Source organism: Aotus nancymaae, unplaced genomic scaffold (genome assembly GCF_030222135.1).
Source record: "Aotus nancymaae isolate 86718 unplaced genomic scaffold, 86718_ANA_hifiasm-v0.15.2.pri h1tg000040l, whole genome shotgun sequence".
NCBI lineage: Eukaryota > Metazoa > Chordata > Mammalia > Primates > Aotidae > Aotus > Aotus nancymaae.
Genome location: NW_026988454.1, coordinates 59,694,131 through 59,714,630, shown reverse-complemented (window position 1 = coordinate 59,714,630; position 20,500 = coordinate 59,694,131). Strand labels below are relative to the sequence as shown.

General features: G+C 40.5%; 1 protein-coding gene across 1 annotated transcript in view; it reads left to right on the top strand.

The window, feature by feature from the left end:
• Nucleotides 1-20,500, top strand: part of SOBP (sine oculis binding protein homolog) — a 164,636-nt gene that overhangs the window by 93,379 nt on the left and 50,757 nt on the right. Inside the window, exon 5 of the mRNA XM_021670506.2 lies at nt 132-227. Coding sequence (XP_021526181.2) covers nt 132-227 — 96 coding nt within the window. The remainder of the gene's footprint in view (nt 1-131; nt 228-20,500) is intronic.

Below are 20,500 nucleotides of genomic sequence, written 5' to 3'. Positions count from 1 at the left end.
TTAAACAAACTTCTTAATATTGTTATTATTTCTGGATTCCCGTTTGTTTAATGATCTGAGCTGTTATGCTTTTAGCTTTTTTTCTTCCATTATTTGTAAGTCCCTAAATAGGCCATTATATTTCCCTTCAGGCTAGAGATGAAGATGGACATGCTGAAAATTTTCCCCAGCAGCACTATGCTAAGGAAACTCCAAGGCTTGCCTTCAAGAATAACTGCGAACTACTTGTAAGAATAACATACTTACAACAAGTCTAGAATGTTACTTTAGCACAGTGAAAACAGTTTTTGAAAGGGTTTGTTCATGATTACATAATTTATGAAATATTATAGTTTTCTGTATAGATTTCTAAATGCTAATTCTGATATCACTGAATATTAATTATAAGATCTCAAATTGTTTGCAAATCTTTTATATCTGATTATAGAGCTTGAATGGCCCTGTCTTTATTAGCTTGTTTTGTTTAGTAGTTTATAAGCAGCCACTTGGAGAATGGCTAGTAAAGTTAAAAATATAGAGAAAGACAGTTGATATATGTAGCTTGGGAAAAAACAACCTCACCCTCGCCCCTCCTCCTACGTCCTCATTGTACACTATTTTAGGAGACAACATGGTAATATTTTGTTCTGCTAGAGAAGATAGCAGAGTTGACACGCAGTACTCCCTTTAGAATTCAAGTATTCCTCCACTCTCTTGCCAAACTTAATCGTCTCTCCTATGCAGAAGGAGTCAAAGCAGTGACAGGGTGCGGGGATGTTTACAAGTCGTAAGAGAGAGGATATCAGCTGTGACATTGAGACTCTGTTCCAATGCAGGGTTAATTTGCTGTTCATTTTAACATTTACAGCCAGACAAGATGAAAAGCAAGCAGGAATGCCTATTATATTTCTATTAAATGAATCTGTTGGGACCTAATGTTCTTGATTAGCTTTTGAAAATGAGCGCTCTGCAATGCATTTTCTGTTTACCTAAAGTAAACAGAGAATGAATTGTCATTTATTTAGAGATTCAAACAGTCCTTTTGAAAATGAAGCTTTATGAGGGATCTAGCTATGTTGCCCCTAAATGTTCTTTTCTGTTCAATTACATTAAAGCAAAACATTTGCTCCAACTAAATGAAAACACTGAAAGAGAATGAGGATGCTCAGTTGTTACATTTTGAGGTAGTCTAATTTCTGTTTAGTTTTTTGGCCAAATATAGTACAGCTCTGCCAGGTCTCTGCATTAGGAAATCCCACATGTAACAGTCTTTGGATTTAGCTCTGATACCAACTGTTCATTAAAAACAAAGTGTCCAAAGAGCAGGAGGAGAGACAAAAATATAGTTCTTACCCATTCTAGCCGCAGTAGCTGCATGTTGACAGCAAGAACCTCCTTCCCTCTACGGTCTGCACAGTTACAGTTGCACTTCTCATTCTGTGTGTGTAGTCCCCTGACCAACAAATCCACAGGCAAATTTGCTGCTTACAAATGTAATTCTTTTCCTGAAAATTTAACTTACTTTATAGTTTATCTTAGGACTCTTAAACTTCCAGTACTGCTAGCATTACCTATTCTGAGGAAACCCTTTTTGTTCATTTCAGTTTTAATGTTTGTCTCTGTAACTATGACTGTTCAGCAGAAGACCACAGAGGCTATTATGCTGTGTTTCGGTATCAGAATGCTTTGGGGTAGCTTACTTCTTTTTAGAGAAATTGGTAAAAGTAATGTGCCATATTTAATTTTTGTCTATTTGTTGGAAAAATGAACATGCTTGAGTCCTGGTTGTGGTCAGTTTATACTGGAGGAAGCAAAACATGTATGCGAACGTCTTTTTTAGCTATCTTTGGAGAAAATAGATGTTTTGTCATTGCTGTGCTTAAACACATTGTTGTGTTGGCAGTAGTTTTGAACAATTTGGTACAATCTTCGTCTTCTAGTCACTGTTAGAAATGTTTTATTTTGGTCAGTATACTTTCCTGTGATAAAAAGGAGAATCAAAATAAAACATAAGTAAGCTTATTTCTCCAAGGAGAAATTTAATTTTTTTCAGCTGTAAGACAAGTGATGGTGTTTGGCTGGTTATGAAGACCTGAGAAGTTATGCCTCTATGTGAAAAAGACTTGTTCATTCATAAGAGAGAAATAGGAAATCCTTGGAGTTTTCTTAGTGCAGCTTAGAGCAGATTTTTAAAGAATCTGTCAGAGAAGATTGCAAGCTCCACTCCAAAGTGCTTTTTTAGCTGAAGGGTGATTCTGCCATCTTCTTGCATGGATTGCTGCAAGAGCAGTAGCCAGTTTAGAAAGCGTGGGAGCTCTGCGAGGAGAAAGTATTGAGGGCACAGGGTGCTTCCAGGCCCCTAGAATCAGGAGCATGTGGCCGGATGACTAGTCCTCTGCGCCACAGGCACTGACAGAAAGTGCCCTGGGCAGGTAGACAGGACATTGCCTTGACTTTATTACTGACTCTCTATAATGTCTTTGCCTGCTCCCCGCCCCCACATGCCTGCTTCTTGGAAGAGGGAGGAATATTAAGTAACTTAAACAAAAGCAAAGCAAAATCGATGCCTGGAATACACAAGTATGTGTAATCAGAAGGCACTGACAAAGAAAGCATTGGCTGATAGAAAAATCTGCTATGCAACTGTAGATTTCCTGTAGGGTATTGATTTTTCCATTTAAATCCCAAACTGTGATATGTGCCTTCACACTTAATGTACAACACAGATGACTAGATATTTAGCTTTGTGGCCAAGATCCTTTAGTTGGTGATTGTGCAGCAGTTTCCTTATGCTTTTTATTAATTTTGAAAATGAAAGGCTGTCAAGATGAGTGACATTAGATAAAACGAGTACTATTTGATATGTCACAATTCAGTGTGGCCCCACCTACCTCTTCATAGATAGGCATACACATTTGCACCCATGCACATGCATATGCACACACATGGGCATTTTGCTGGCATATCTAAGTTTATGACTAAAGAAAACAACTTTCAATAAAAGAAAATGTAGGAAATTTACATCATGTTAACACTATAGCAACCTGGTTTACAAGAGTCCGGAAAAGGGAACATTTAGAGCCAGCCATGGGTGAGACTAGCCCTTGCCCCAAATTCCAACTCCATTCTTGGTCCCTTTATCATTACCACCCATTTCTTCTGGGACTGGAAGGCTTTCCTAAATTCAAATGCTTTTATCTCTGGTGAGAGGTGTGTTCAGAGCTAGAATGAGGAGGACCATAAGCATGTTATGAGCTCACTCTTTCTCCTCAGCCACGACTTTCTCAGTTTTTGAAAGCCCGCTGAGAGTAACACCTTGCAGAAATATAACATAAGCTGGGTCATTGGAGGGGAAAGACCTGTAGCAAGAAGAAGAGGAACGTTGAGAGGGTTTTGAGAAGGAACGGAAGACTTCTGAGCCTACTCTCCAAGTTTTCATAACACCAATCCAGAGAACATCCCTGTGTTCAAGAAGAAGGTCAAAATATAACCAAAGAATAACAGCAACTGATGGAGTATTATTTGGTTGGAAAAAAGCCAGGCTTAGGAAGTTTGAAAGGGGAACTAAGAGAAAGGAAACTCAGGGGGGTAAAATCAGCCTGTTTCCCTCAGTTCCAGATTCCTGAGTCATCACCTAGACAACGTCTGAATCCCTTTGGCTTTTCCTCAGGCTGTTAGGGGTGAGGGTTTTGCAAAGGGAAAAGGAGGGAGTATACAGCTAGGAGGTGAAATAAAAATAGCATCAGGGAAGAATTCTTCCTGGTCATTTACAGTGCCATTGTGGGGAGAATATGAAACTATTTTAGTTTTGTGGCTGTGTGATCAGAAGTGATGAGAAGAAGAGATGCTTATGCTGTTTTTCTGTGGGCTGATTTTTCCATCTCATTTCCTTGTGGACGTAGACAGGTGGATTATAAGAGAGTTGCATGTAGTCCTTAGGCAGTAGAAATACCCAATGCTAATCCAGTGTTCAATAAACATGACATTATTGAGCACCTTCTATGTACAAGGCATTGTACTAGACAGTGCAAGTAGGGATACAACATAGAAAATGACACAGTCCCTTTTCTGAAGGAGCATGTAATTCAGTAGGAGAAATAAGGCGCATACGGTATCACTGTCATCAAAAATGTGGGCTCTCAGGTCTTGCCCCAGGTAGACTTTATACCCTATCATTCTGGTGGTATAGCTAAGGATCATAGTAACATTTATTGTAACATACCTGATATCACATCACACTTTGGATCCCTATTTCACTCCTTTGGACCTCTCCGGGCTTCAGATCTTTGAAATAACCTCAGAACATATCGTAAGGATAGAATATGATGACATATTTAAAGCGCCAGGCACATAGTAAGCACTCGGTACATATTAGCTGCTGTTATTATCATCTTCTTATAGTCATGATTGTAATTACACAGTGAGCTGTGCCCCAAAAGAGCACTAGGAAAGTTCTTGGAGTACAGAGGAGGAAGAGATTATTTCTGTATGCAGTCATTAAAGACTTAACAGGGGGGATACCTTTGATCCAGGCCTTACATGGAATGGATTTGGAGAGTTGGCAGGAAGTGTAAGGGAAGGGAGTGTTCCTAGCAGAGGAAAATAGCACAGGCATGAAGGTGGGAAAGTATGGGCCAGGTGCACCGCACTCTGGTCAGTATCTAGATTGGCCGAGCGTAGAGTACCCGAAGGCTAAGGGGTGAACAGGCAGGTGGTCCCATGTGTAGGGGTCTCAATAACTGACACTATCCTATCACATCTGGATTTTAGTAATTCTCCTTCATAGGAATTCCTAGCATGTCTGTGGATTAAAAGCATTATTATGGAAAATTTCTAAGTATACAAAATTAAAGTAGTGGGAGTCATGTAATGAACCCCATGTATCTTTTACCTAGCTTCAACAATTATCAACTCAGGACTAATCATCCTTCATTTTCCTTCCCCACACCCCCTCCCCCTCCCCACCCTTTTTTTTTTTTTTTTTTTTTTTTTTTTTGCTGTACTATTCTGAAGTATATATGCTTTTGTGAGGGACACATTTGGTTTTTTGGGGTTTTGGGGTTTTGTTTTTTTTTTTTTTGGTAAAATCTTTAGGATCCCTCTTCTCTGGCTAGAAAGAATCCATTGATACTGATTAAATTGGGAATTGGAGCTTTGGGACAACACATACATAAAACAAATGACTCTTGGTTATATATTGTGCTTTTCTTTCCCTGCTCAACACAACTTCGTAAAGCTAGGCCAATCACATCCAGTTTTAAAAGCTCTTAAGGTGCCAGTGATGACTTTAACTTTCTTTACTCTCAGGCCCCTGGTTCCAAGTGTATTTATTTGAAAATAAGATCGGATGTCTTTCCAACGCAGCCCAACTGACCAGTACATGTTAGCCTCTCAAAGTAGTGAGGGGAAATTTTGGATGGCTGCCATATATTAGCTATTGCTAGAACTTTTCTGCTAGATCATGAAGCTATAACATGAACCCCTGAAAGGTGATAGAAACTGCCCCATTTCACTGAAACTTAGTAGGCATCTCAGAATAGGTGCAATTGACCAAAGACCTCTCCTTAATGCTGTTGGTCTAATGAAAGCCAGATTTATGCCCCAGCTCAACATGAATTTACATACTATTGCTTTGATGTTACAGCTGAGCAGCACAGGCACTAAAAATTAAAATCATGACGACACACTAGAACTCACATCACATCAAAGAAAACATGTATGTATGATGTATGCATACATTGTATACTGTATACCAGTTTACTGCAGTAGTTACTGCAATAGCTCTACAGGTGTAAAATGACCAGAAAATCCCAGGGACTGGCTGCTGTCTAGAGAAACTTGGCCTGTCTCACCATTTTTTCCCCCCCAGCCATCTTCCAGATCCCTTTAGTCTGTGGTTATAGTTTCCTAAAGTTTCTTGGAAAAACAGAACTTTCTGGAAATAACAGTCACAATCTTAGACTAAGCAAGAGGCAGTTCTGATAGAGGTGGCATAATTATGCTCTCCAGCAAGACCATCTAGACTTTAATATAGGCAGAAGGGATGGATTCCACTTGAGTCATATTTCATCTGCACATTCCTCTGTTCCCGTCTGTGCTGGAGTTTCACCTGCTTCTCCAGCTGTGTCTGCTGCTTCCCTCTCACTCTTCAGCCTCTTGGCTCCCATTTCTGCCATAGTCTTGCAGTTCAGGTCCTTTCTCTTTTCAAGACCCTGTTGACCACAGTTGACCATCTCCCCTCCCCTCCCATCCATGCAAACCCTATTTACCTCTCTTTGTAATTCCTGTATTTGAGAGAGAAGCCACATGAGGGAGGGCTAGAGTTACCCAGCTTCTGCTCTGATATAGGGGCTTTATTGTGGGAAGGAGTCTTGATTTGGCAGGTTCTCCTTTCCAGATCATGGGGATCTTTGCCCTTCACATTTCAGAGCCAGTGCATAAAAATGTCAGAGGTAACAATGGTTTGGTTTTTGTGCTGGCTTATCATGCAGTCCATCACAGTGATTCTTGGAGCCAGAAGGAAGTATGGAAGACTGTGTGTTCTCCAAGGGAAGCACTGTGGTCTGGTGGATAGGAGTGGGAGTCGCAATCCCTTCTCTGCAGATGTGCTAGCTGTGCACCCTGGGCAAGTTTCTCACCCTCCTGAGCCTCAGCATCTTCATCAGTATAATGAGGATAAATATAGCACCTGCCTACCTCATAGGGTTGTTTTGAGCAGTCAATGAGGTCATGTATATAAAGTACTTAGTATACTTAGCACATAATAAAAGCTCAACAACCAGTGGTCCTTTTTTTTTTTTTTTTGAGATGGAGTTTCACTCTGTCACCAGGCTGGAGTGCAGTGGCATGAACTCGGCTCACTGCAGTCTCCGCCTCCCAGGTTCAAGCAATTCTCCTCCCCAGCCTCCCAAGTAGCTGGGGTTACAAGTGCGTACCACCACATCCAGCTAATTTTTGTACTTTTAGTAGAGACAGGGTTTCAACATGTTGTCCAGGATGGTCTCAATCTCCTGACCTCGTGACCCGCCCACCTCAGCCTCCCAAAGTGCTGGGATTACAGGCATGAAGTAGTCTTATTATTAATAAAATGGAGCTAGAAGGATGCATTAGTTTAAATAAAATCTTGAGGCATATGATGGGAATACCCATCTTTATTCTTCAACTTGAATCTCTTCCCAATTTGTTTGGATAAAAACTCAAATGTAATATTTTAATTTGGGTAAAAGAACTTCAGAGAAAGGGTTGAACATCTATCTACTTGCCTTTTTATGACCAGGAACTAGAGATACTTGTTGGCAACATAGCAAATGTTGCTGACTTATGAAGTACTGCAATATCTGAATACCTTTTTGGAGCAGAATCTCAAATTTCCAAAATATAGTATGGTGTTGCAGTGAAGAACTTGGACTCTTATGCCAGATTATTTTGTCCAGATTCAGAAATCTCCACCCCACCCACTGGCTGTGTAGCCTTGCCCAAATCACTGAATCTCTGTGTGTCTGCATCCTAGTGTGTGAAATGAAGACGCTAGTAGCTATCGGGTAGGGTTGGCCTGAGGTATAAGTGAATGACTACCTGTAAGGTGCTTAGAACAGTATTTGGTAAACAACTGGCACTCAATCAGTGTTGTTGTGATTATGATTATGATGATTTATATTCCAAGGTTGCTGGCTTTCCAGTACATCAGAGACTACTACTTGGCCAAATTTACTATCAACAGAGTACCTGAAAGTTTTACATATGCACATTTGCATGAAAAACCCACAAAATTTTCTTTTGAACAATGAAGAGGACAAGCACAAAGATAATTCTTAGCACTAAGCTTACAAAACAAAAAAGACTCAAGGAAAACACTGTACATGGTCCTGGCCAGACCTCTTCATTCTGCCTAACCATTTAATAGTAAAATTTTTTATCTTAAAATATGCAACTAAGAACATGAATGCAAAGCAAAGGAAAAAGCAAATGGATGTGCCTCTGATACTGCGCTAAGGGAAGGAGACAAGAAATCCTCCTTTGTGAGGTACCTCCAATGAACGAGCGATGTGATCCCTTTTAAGGCCCTTTATTATCACGGTAACTTTTCTAAGTAGATATTGCCATTCCCATTTTAGAAGTAGGGAAATTAAAATGCAGAGATGGGATACTCCTTGCCCTGGGGGAGGGCAGGAGGCTCAGTGAGCAGGCGCAGAGCTGGGGCTTGACCCACATCTCTGACCAAAAGCCCATGCCTGTGCTCAGGCCAACACATGCCACTGCCTTCTCAGGGTAGGGGCCAGGTCTTACACATTGTTACATTCCAGGGTCAGAGAAGGAGTGCAGTCTATGGTTGTAGGGTGAAGGGATTAAGAAGTTAATTCAGAAAGACTCTTTCTAGTTTCTTTATAGTAACAATTCTTTGGTAGAATTCTGAAGCCAGAAAGAACATCTATGGGGAATGTTAGGAAGGGCAATTTATTCAGAAAGTCATGGCAATGTTTGCAGATTCCAGTGCATAATAAATTGTGGGGAACAGAGCCAAGGTATGTAGTTTTTAATTTGGTAAACTTGGGACATTAACAGAACAGCTCTAGACTATAGAAAATACAGTTTTCAATGTGATATAAACATTCAAGTGTCTTTTTAAAAATCTGACTGCCATAGATTTTGATGCTTTTTTAAAAAATTTTTTTAGGATCACTAAGGTCATTTAAAAGAAGCTTGAACTATTTTGGTTTGTTAGGGTTGTATTCCTCAGAATGAATGGATCTATTTCTTTTGAGATTTCTGGCCGTAAAGTAGCCTATGGGGGTCAGTCACATTCTCCTTCATTGTTTTAATTACTAGAACTGAACAATTACCTAAAATACCGAAGAGAATTCACCTCCAGTGGCTTCAAGGAAATTACAGATCATATATCAAGCAAAACCAGGAAATCAGATAGGATATCAATTTTCAATATTAAAGTGTACCAGTAACCAGCCAGAACTAATATCAATCATATTCAGTCATGTGCTTAGTTTATGGTTAGAAGAACAAGCTAATGAAAGTCTCTTGAGAGAAAAAGGAAAAGAGTACAAATAAAAATAATTTGAGGTGGAGAAGAGTGACATATGCAAGTAATAAGAGAGGCAAGAAATTAGAGATGAAAGAACTGGTAAGAGGGAATTTTAAAAGAGAAGAAGAAAGATAGGAGCCCATGGTTAAGCTTCAAATGAGCAGGTTCAGGAAAACAAGATTCTTCAAAATAATGTATTTCATTGCATTTTGGCTTAAAATATCTTTCCTAATTATATATTTTTGTACACTTTCTACTCTTCTGGCCTCTTTCTGGAGAGCTACATGCTACCAGGAACTCTTTTGCTAGAGAACAGTACCCAATCTCTTTTAATTCCAGATGAGTCTTCCCTGGCTGAGAGCTTTGTGTGTCAAGAGCCTTGTCTCTCTTGTTCATTGCTGGATCCCTGAGAACCATGCTTAGCTCACACCATTTTTCATGAATTCTGAGAGGCACTTCCCCCCCTAACATTTTAATATCTCAGAAATAGGATTTATATATTACAATTGATGACCTGTCATTGTTTAATTGCCAGGTTTTTTTTTCCCTGTGGTATTAAAATAATGGCATTGTAACAACCAATGGTGATATAGATTCAATGAACCATGGAGGTGGACACTTAAGAATTATTTGTTGAATGAATGTATGCAATAACATATCTTCCTAGTTCTAGTTCAGGTAAAATGAAATGCTTATGAGTTGGTTCTGGATTGCACGTCAGCCACTGGTGAGGCGGGTGGAGGCTGGCCTCTGGCTATCTTGGCTGAGCATTTTAATGCTGTTCACTTTTCCTTCAGTGCAGGTGATAGATGGCTTGTTCATTCTTGCAAGTGAAATGTTAAATCAATTAAGACATACCCCAGATAATCTGGGTTTAAAATAAGAAACTTTACTTTTACCTTAATTATCCAGAAAATTGCTTTGTGTTCTATTTTGGATTGCATATCCATCAATATTTCTCTTGAAAATTCCTGGAGATACATTGGTAGATGAGCAATACTCTTTCTCTGTCTCTCTCAATAAAACAAGCTATAGATTTCATTAGGATAAAGTATGTTTCTATAGATTAGGATGCCCTTATCCATCTCCACCACTGCCACCATCTTTTAGAGAGGTACCCAATCTACAGAACAGACAAAGTACATATAGGTATATTATCTATACTTTAGAATTTTATAATCCAGATTCAGTATATCAAACTGTATAGGAAAAGTTATGCCTCAGACTTAACCATGTGAAATACTCTGCTGTTTTTTGGTGTTCTGATCTCATTTTAGTTTGGTTTCCTTTGAATGGAAAATTTGAACCTGATTTTGATATTGTAGCAGGATGTGCTATACATTTCTCTATGTGAACAGGGAGGAAAAAAGAAACACATAAACATTTTTAAGTGGCAAAGCCTGAGATGGGAAGGGAGGCAATATTTGAATATTGAATATGAGCTAGGATAAGGCTTTCACATAAAAAGTGTTCAGATACTAAGATATGTGAAATATTTGGGGCCCTTCATTATATAGCTATTTCAGTCAGTGATGCTTTTAAATTCCAAATTGCTGGTAATCGTGTAGAGACACTCCCAGTGAAACACCATTTTTGACTTAGGGAAATATTTATATACTTGCCAGCTAGCTTGAATTTTGAAAATATGCAATATTATTGCGTAGATACACATATAAAATACAATATATGAGGACAGATTTATATATCCCATGTAGAAATGTGGGTATTTATACATAGGAAAAGGAAAATAAACAAAGGCATTACTGAAGTATTTATGAGTCTATGGCATTTAACTCATCTCAAACATTTATGCCGTATTTTTTTCTATACTGTTTACATATGAATACATAAAAATATATAACATGGAAAAATTAAGTTGTAATGGAATTTTTATTTTCATTTTTCCTTAGCCTTCATGTGTTTTGATTTTTAAACAATGTTCTGACTGTCATCAAATCAGCCAAGTTGAAAATTGAGCTGCATCAGTGGAGACAGCCAGTCTTGATAATTCAAACCAAAAAGACCATTTCTCAAGGGATATATTCTCCCTGGTTTATTTGGTCTGAGTTGTTTCTTATAGCTCTAATTTATTCTTTTGTATACACTGCATGAAGACAGTATCTGTAGAGATTTAAAGCCTTAAAAAAAATCTGGGTGTTTAATGTCATGGATACATCTCAAAAAGTAGAATTCACATGAGAGCGGGTAGTTATGGGGGGTGTGCGTGTGACCCACATTTTGAAGACATTTGTCTTTCAGTTGACATGTATTTTTTAGGTACCTACTGTCTCCCAGGGCTAGGCTTAAAAGTCATGTGTTGCTGTACAAACAAAGTGTGATGTAAAATGTGCATCCGTCTCATAAGAAGTTTACAAATTTGGGCTAGACAAGGAGAACTAAAAAAAAAAAGTTTACAAACTATGCTTAAATGAACAATGTACTTCCAGTGTATAGTAAAGTGCCAAATGGGGTGGCATGGTGATTAGACAATAGAAATACATATGAAAATATGTATGTGTGCAATAAGGAAGTAAAGGCCATTTGATAGGGAAGAAATGATGGCCTGGAGTCATCAGGAATAGGTCCGCGGAGGAGATGAAGGTTGGGCTGGCCCTTGGAGGGTAGGTAGCAATGGAAGGGCATCCCAGAGAAAGAGAAGATGTGGAATCATGATGAGGGGGTATGCATCATGCATATGGGGGCCAGTTGGGAAACTGCCTGTGCTAGCATCATTTTGTGAATGGCGAGAATAAAATTAATTTGGTAGGTTGTGGTCAGTTAATAAAAACAGTAACAGCTAAGCAACTAATTTTACATTTAGTGTGTTGGCTACAGGGATCTTTGTTAGGTACCTGAGCCAGGAAGTACTATTGTGAAAGCACTGCTTTCATAGGCTGGCGCGGGGGAGCAGGGAGACTTCTAGAAGGTGGTTAGAACAGTCCAGGCACGCTGTGAGGCGGACAAAGACTTCTAACAGCTGGAAAGGCAAGAAAGTGACTCTGCAAACGACCATCCAAAAATGTTGGTCATCAAGTTTTTACGACCATCTTAATATAAATAACTGGCAAAGATTTCATCTCAAGCTAATTTTCCTGTAAATTTAGATTTTGGATAACAGTTTTAAGTAACTAGTTGTGTGCAGTGGGAAAAACAAGATCAAAGTAGAAGCAAGCAACTGAAGTTTAAAAATATTTGTGATCCAGAGTGATTCAGGGATCAGTATGATTTAAACTATAAAAATGCAAAGTAGGAAAGAAGGATTCTTAAATGTGGATAGAGTCTCCAGTATGCGGAATGCAGTAACCCCTTCCCTCTGAAAACAGCATAGAGACCACATAGTGCATATGTCCTGGAATCACTTCCTGGCTATGTGGGTTACTGGCTTTGTGGCCTTGGGATGGTCAGTTTTTGCATCCATAAAACAGAAAGAATAACCTTATGTGCCATTTAAGGTTGCTGTAAAAGCTAAATGAGATAATATATGTAGCGTGGTTGTCATTTAGTAAGTGTTCAATAAAATGTAACTAATAAAGAGAAATCCTTTTGTATTCAATTTTTAAGAGAAAGAAGGAAATACTAACAAATAAAACTCATATGAATAGTCTGAGTCCTTGTTTTTAAAAATGAAGAATCTTATGATATACAGCTTTCGATCATATGGATTTAGCTTATTCTTTATACTTTGCACATGTACAGGACTCTAGACAGAGAACCGGTATTTATCCAATAATAATCCTAAATATATTCAAGATCTTCATCAAATAAAAAACATTTTATTTAATTTGCTCGGTTTATAAAGGTAGAACATTGGATTAACATAAGATGAGTTTTGAGAAAAAAAAGGAGGTTGCTAATCTCCCAAAATAAATTTCTTAAAATCCCACATTCCTTAATTATTCTAATTACCTGACCGTTTAAAATCCTGACTTTCTTTTGAAAATGAACATAACCACCCACTTTTTGGGATCATCTTTTTTGTTCATATGTTGATAAGTTTCAGAATATGTCAATTAGGTATTTATTATTGATTTGATAAATCAGTTTTCCTTTTTTCTGGCTTAGATATCTGGAATACATTTTGGAATTTTTTCAGTTGTAAAAATGAACAAATAAACAAAAATCCACAAGAATATGGGCAAAATGTCATTTAGTCAAAATTCAAGAGCATCTCCCCTTGATTAGAACTCCTCTTTGAAATAGTTGGGCTGCCCATACACAGATTATCAAGGTCATGTTCGAGATTAGAATGAGCTGTGGGTCAATAAACTGCCTATTATGGTAAGAAAACATGCAAACAGAAATTGAGACCTAATGTCTTTCCCCTGTCCTGGCTTTTTTCTTTCTGAGCTTAATATATCTATTTTGTCTAATTTAGTTTTAGCTTTAGTTATGCTTTCTAAAATTACAATGTGTGTGAGGATTGGAATTTTTCTCTTCCAACAGGAATTAGGGTCTATGTAAAATGCCTTTCCTCCTACGGGAATGGGAAGAGCCACAGACCTCCCTACGTGCTGTGTCTGCTCAAGGCTCCAGCGTGGGGCCTCTCACAGGGCCCATGATGTGACTGTGCCTCCAGAATGCAGTGGCCCTGCAGCCTTGCCACTAGGAGACTGAGTCTCACTTCATTCCCGTGTTAGCCCCTGCAAACAATGACAATACAAGGATTACATTTTAGATGATGAAACTAACCATGCAAAGTTATGTTTAGATTTTGAAATACAAGTTTAAAAAAAATGTGTGGTTGAATCTACTGTTTAAAAAAAAAGACCACAATTCATGGGTTTACATTTTAAGTTTTCTATTGCAAGAAAGAAATGACAGGACTGTTAAGGACATTGAGGTTGGAGCTGAAGTCTGGGCATAAGGGCCTTAGAATCGGCTCTCCTTCAGTCTCAGCTGCCATTATCATCTCTGCTCTTAGTTTATCCTGACCAAAGTATTACTTTCCATAAATTAAATAGAGAACTTTTTGCAAGTGCTGTATACCATCATGTTTACCACAAAATCCACATCATCAATTCCATCTATCCAGTCAGCAAGCTTTTATTGGTGCCTACTGTGTGCAGGGCACAAAATCATTTTGGATGAGCATGAAATGAACTAGATTTTTACAGATTTCAACCCCTAGTTTTTACAAGATCATTATATCTTACTTTATATTATTAAATTATGTTGTTAAATTATATAATGTGTATAAAATCACCTTAATAAAGCCTTTGAATAGACACCCAAGAAATATTGACTGTATGAGTGAATGGACAAACCATACCGGTGCGGCTCTTTCTTGGCAATTTCCCACACTCAGCCCAGACTCCAAGGTCTCTCCTGTGTCTAGGGAGTTGTCAGGAATGTCTGGAATGCGGCAGCATTGGCTCAGCTGAGTTTTTCCTCTGACATTATTTCTGAGTTGTGGAGTTTCTTGGGCAGAATGAATAGAAGCAGAAGCTGTGGCAGCCACCTATGGGCTCTGACAGCTCTCGAAACTACTGCAATCTCGTCCTCTCCCCATACCCCAGTAGCCCAGGTTTGTTTCCCATACGAGAGTAGGGCCTGGAAAGAATTTTCTCCAATTTCTTCTCAACTCCCCATATTCACGTGTATGTTTGAATTTAGCTACTAGAGAAGGTATCAAATATTGTAGTCAAGACGTTAGGTTTAAAAGTAAGTGTTTGTCATCTTTTTGAAACTAGATTGAATTTTAAATGAAAGAAACACTTTGGAAATTACTTTGGAAACATGACTACATTCCTGAATTTAGGTGACACATTTGCTGTGGCTGGTCTAGCAGGGCAGGCAGTGCTTCCAGAGCCTCTTCCCCATTCTGTGTCTTTTTCTCTCTGTGTGTGATTTCCACACAGAATATCGGTGGGTCCAATATATGGTTTTCTTTGGAACCCCCATTCTGCTAAATTGACCCTGTAGAATAATCATACTTCTTTTTGAAATGGAACTATATAAAGTCTTGAATTTTATTGCAGAATTTAATACCAATAATTACTTAAAATTTAATGAATTTCACTACTGACTTAATTGCTTTTGAGTAGTTCCACTTAATTTATTAAAGAGAAGCAAGGACATATTCATTTAATGAGCAGCAGAAGTCTTGCCCTCACATCTGCCTACATTCTCTTTTCAATTAATCAATTATAGTCCAATGGTGTGTAATTACACATTAAGAAAGTTATTGGATAGCTCAGCATGCCTGTCCCAGGGGGCTCATGAATACACTACTGTAACACACCTGTAATGACCTGTGCTCAGATCTGCAAATTACGCTTATCGCTCTCTCTCTCTTTTTTTCCTAAATTAAAATGAGAGCAATTTCCATTAACTTTTTGAGTCACAGCTAGTCCACATGACATACAGAATGGGTAAAAGAAAGACTGAAACAAAAGTAAAAATGGAAGAAAAAGATTTGATCTGCAAATACAAGTAATCTGCGTTTTGAAATTAGCTTCCTGAGACTCAGTCCAGATTGGAGAGCTAGTGCAGTGTTTCAGAGGAGCAGGGGTTGTCTATCTGAACAATGTCTACTGAATCATACCAAATACTTGAGAAAATCAGACCAGCTTTATTTGAACTCAAATAGTGACTTGCTTCTCAGCTTCCTTCAGTCTCCTGATGAGAGAAATAGGAAAATAGGAAAACCTTTTGAAATCACATTCAGGCAAATTTGCTTGGCTTGTTTTAAATCAAACCAAAGTCTGGAACTGATCCTCATGCAGGAGCGCTAAGCCTCTGCATAGCAACTAAGCCGCGTTAAAAAAAAAAAAAAAGAAAAGAAAGGAAAGGAAGAAGGAAGGAAGGAGAATTCACTAAAAATGCAACACAAACAAAGAGCAAATTTTCCTTCATTAATGGCCTAAAGGCTCTGGTTATATGAAGGGGTCTATTCCAGTTATGTCCTGATTTATGCTAAACCAGTAAAACCCAACAAGAACCTCTTAATCCAGATTACGTAGAGACATTCTAAATGCCTAAACCAACCAAGTGATTTTAAACAAAATAAGCTTTTGATGTCTGCACAACTCAAACTCAAGAAGCAATCTGTTGACATTTTCAGCAAATGCTAACTTAGTCTGAGACAGAGGCAGCAGTGGGCTTCTTCACAATATTCTTCTGGGTAAAGTGATTCTTCTCCCCTTCCCTCCCTCTTCCCCCACAAAAAAAACCCTGCTTCCATTATCCATTTATTGAGGTACGGACAAGGACAGATCTGCTGTGATTAATGGCTGTCCATCAGAAGAGAAAGAAGGATACATTGATACTCAGCTAGCAGATGCTCATGAACATGCAAATGAATGTGGTAAGCCTTCCTGGTCGGGAAGGATTTGCTTTGTTGATGTTTTAAACTCTGCAGCCAATTTTGGGCATTTTGTGTGCTGTTTTCTCTGCTACGGCCACTGGCCATGTATACTCCGCTGACACTTGGGCAAAGCCTGCTTCCCAGTGTGCCTTCTGGGGATGCCCTGAACGGAGAATGGGAGTCAGTGGCAGAGGCACCCAGTGTACTTTCAAGGTGTGTCCTTTCCTGGCACTCCTGGCCTGTCGGGACAAATGTCTCTGCCCAAGGGGCTGTCTTCCTGTGTGGGCTACGTTTGTGGCATCTCATGGGCCTCCATGGGGTTGAATTGTAAATAGTGGCCGCCACATAAAACATGCCATCTGTACCCCTGTGGGTAGTAGGATGGAACACAAAAAGGATTTATTCCAGGAATATGAACTGATGTTTACAGACATGCCAGGACTGGCTTTTAAAACACAGTGGAAAACTGTCTCAAAAGCAGCTAAAGTACCATGTAATGGAAGCCCCCCAAAAAGTACTTTGGGGGCATGAAGGAAGCCTCTGTGCTCAGAGAGATGCACTAAGCTAGCATATCCACAGCAGTCCCCTTTTCCCTGAGATGTGAGATACCATGAGGTCTCGTCATGAGTTTCTGGGAAAGCAGGGCTAGACTCAGAGGGTGCCTGTCATGCTTTGGGGACCTAGAGTTCCCCAAACCCCCAGCCCCTGCAATAATTTTCAGTAAATGAAGGGGAAGGAAATAACTTTGGAGTGAGCAATTGGATCTCCATGGGAAAGTTTTCTTATTTCCTGGCTGGGACTCAGGGCTGTATTGGGGGCATTCTTTGTCGGTGGCATTATACTCACAGGCAGACATGGGCACCTTGGCTATCATGTGATGACCATATGTCTCAAGATTTGCAAACCCTTCTCCATTTCACCTATTTTGTCTGTTTTCATAAATCAGTGGTCTTCAAGTGAGTTCAGGTGGCCCAGCATTTGGAAATGGTGCCACTCTTTTGAGAATGCTGTGAATTATTGACATATTTAATCCCCATGATGTGAACTGAGAGTAATTTTTGCCATCTTTAATACACATATGAAATAAAAGTCATAAACGAGAGCCAGCAGGTTCACAAATATATAATCAAGCTGTCTAAGCAGGATTGACAGTTTCTGGTGTTCTATGAGTATTCCTTTGCCACTTGCTTGTTGGTTTTGTCATTTGTGAATGCTTGTTAGCAGATACAGCAGCTTCGGTCTGTGAGATAAATCCTTGCCTAGTGACTTTGGGTAATTCTTGTTTATGCATGCTGTGGTTATTGTCTTGTGATGTAATTTTGTTTGACTGCTCATCCTGTTCTAGAGACATGGCCACTCCTTTTATGAAGAGTAGGTCCTGCCCCCACCCCCTAGTCACCCCACACCCTCTATCCCACCTCTACCCCTACCCTGCCTCTACCCACATCCCATCCCCTCTGCCCCTCGCCTTGTTACCTGTCTCCCCTCCCACCTCCTTCTCTTTGGAAGCTAAGAAGGTGAGGTCAGGGGACAGGCAGGGTCTCTGGACCTTTACTGCAGTATGCCCATGAGGGTATCCCCAGTGACATGGCATAATAATACCCTTCAAGTTGGCCCTAAAGCGGGGTGAGTTTTCTGGACCCAGACCTGCAAATTGTGTCAGCACCTTGGAGCCTCTGAATCTCTAAGCAGGCAATGGCGTGTGTGCGTCTTCATGGGTGCATGTATGCATGTTACATGCAGCAAATTTCTCTGAAGATTCAAGTTAGTGAAGGGCATTTATGTCACAGCACTATGAAAAATTTAAAATTAAATATGATGTTTCAGTTCATAAAAATTGTTTGGCCATCTGGCCCCTGGAATCTCTCCCTGGCCTTACTTCCCTTCAGGTCCCAGTCACCTGTCAGCCTGCTCAGAGCCCTCTTTCTCTTCTCCCCTCCACTCTGCATGTTCATCCCCCATGCTCAAATTTCCCTCAAGTTCTGATGCTGAATGGATTAGTCGTCAACAGGACAGCCTTGGTGCTTCCTGTGTTCTCTGGATACATTTCCCTTTTGTTCTCATATATTATATACATACTACAATATCTCTTTTTCAAAGTCCCAGCGGGAATAGTGCAAGTCAAAGGAGGGCTGACACTTGTACCAGAATATTAAAGACCAGGCAACCCCATTTCCAAGCCCCCATGGGGCCTGCAAGCTGAAATGGGGTCCCAAGATGTGCTGGAGTTCAGGGCTCAGCCTCTTAACTGCCCTTATCCTAACAAGAGATTATGGCTTCTAATTAAAGGAAGGAAAATATGTAGGCAGAAAACAAATTTGCAAAATCAGTGCATTAACATTGATTTCCACTGGTCTGGGAGAAAAGAGATTTGAGTACAGTAGCAGCTTCAGCTGATCCAGTTTACCAGCAATGTGTCCTCAGAAGCTGAGTTTGGGACCGACTCTGTTGTCTGAGAATGTCCCAGGAAGCATGAATCTTCAGCATCCTAGTGTGACCCCCAGACTGCCTCTGGCTCCGAGAACAAAACCCAAACCTTTTCTCAGACCCTGTGCCCTGGTTCAAGATTCACAAAACACAGCTCTCGTGGCCGTGGCCGGATCTTTCATGTCCAGGTTGTCTGTAGCCTCTCACTGTTCAAAATGTGGCCCACTCACTGGCAGTGGCGACACTGCCTGGGCCCCTGTTAAGAATGCAGAATCCCAAGTCCCACCCAGACCTCCTGAATCCAAGCTGCATTTTAATGGTATTGCCACAGCATTCTTGTGCACACTGAAGTTGGAGAAGCTCTAGGCTAGGGGATGATGATTTTTACCCTGTAAGTTTAGGACACCTTCAGTGAACTCCTTATCAATATAGGACACACACCCACTACACATTCACACCCCTCACCCCAAACTTTTTCATTGCCATTGAGAAACATATTGTGTACATCAGATAGATTTCTTTTTTTTTTTTGAAACGGAGTCTCGTTCTGTCTCCCAGGCTGGAGTACAGTGGTGCGATCTCGTCTCACTGCAGCCTCCGCCTCCTGGGTTCAAGCAATTCTCCTGCCTCAGCCTTCCCAGTAGCTAGGATTACAGGCGCCCACCATAATGCCCCACTAATTTTTGTATTTTCAGTAGAGATGGGGTTTCACCATGTTGGCCAGGCTGGTCTCGAACTCCTGACCTCAGGTGATCCACCCACCTTGGCCTCCCAAAGTGCTAGGATTACAGGTGTCAGCCACTGTGCCTGGCCCCTAGATAGACTTCTTATCCACAGCTGAGAGAATGTCTTGCTGGAATTGCAAAAACGGAACAGCTTGGGGTGGGTGGCAGTGGGGATGCAGCAGGGATGCTGCATTCAAGGGAACACAGCTCCCCAGGAAGTTCAGGCCTCTACTTCACTGCCTCTAGAAATTTGATGTCCGAGCTTTAGGGCTCCAACTGAGGGAGAAAAGGTGAGGCAGCTCATAGGTATCTAAATCCCAGACTGCCTTTGTGTGCTTGGAATTTGGGCTCTATTGTTTAATTTCTGGAAAAAAAAAGAGGGGGTTCCTATATCGAAGGTCTGGGTGGGGGATGGGGTGGCAGCACCCTCACTGGGATCCTCTCTTCCTCCCACCTTGCTTTCTGCCTACAGGAACAGGAGAGGCTGGGCTTGGCTGGCCTCCCTCTGCTCAGGTAGATGAATGTGTGCTGTGAGAAGAGATAGCCAGGGGCAATCCCAGCCTCCACCTATGACTTCAAAGAAACCACCTATAGTGATGCCCAACTTGGAGCTTGTCACTACCCCCTCTCTTGAACAGGGTAGGGAGCTTTGTGCCTGGCAGGCTCCTTGGCCTTGGGTTTCACCTGTTGTTGGGAGAGAATCTCCCCTGAGAAAGGGGACTGGGTAGAAGGTGTGTGAAGCAAAGCATTGGGGCTGGTGAGCATTTGACCCTAAGTCCAGTCCCAGGGACGTGCTCTGGGTGATGTTATTGATATGGCTTCCGTACATTTTCCAGGACACCTGGTTTTAAATGTTCCGCCTGTTGTCCCACTATAAATCACGGAGAGGACTTGGGGCTCCAGCTACAGTTCCCTGTCGGCCTTCCATACCCCACCCACAGCAGAACAAACACTGGTCAGATAATGTGTCCTGATTCTTTTCAGGCAATTGGTGACAATTTGTTGCACAACAGGAAGTGGACAGTA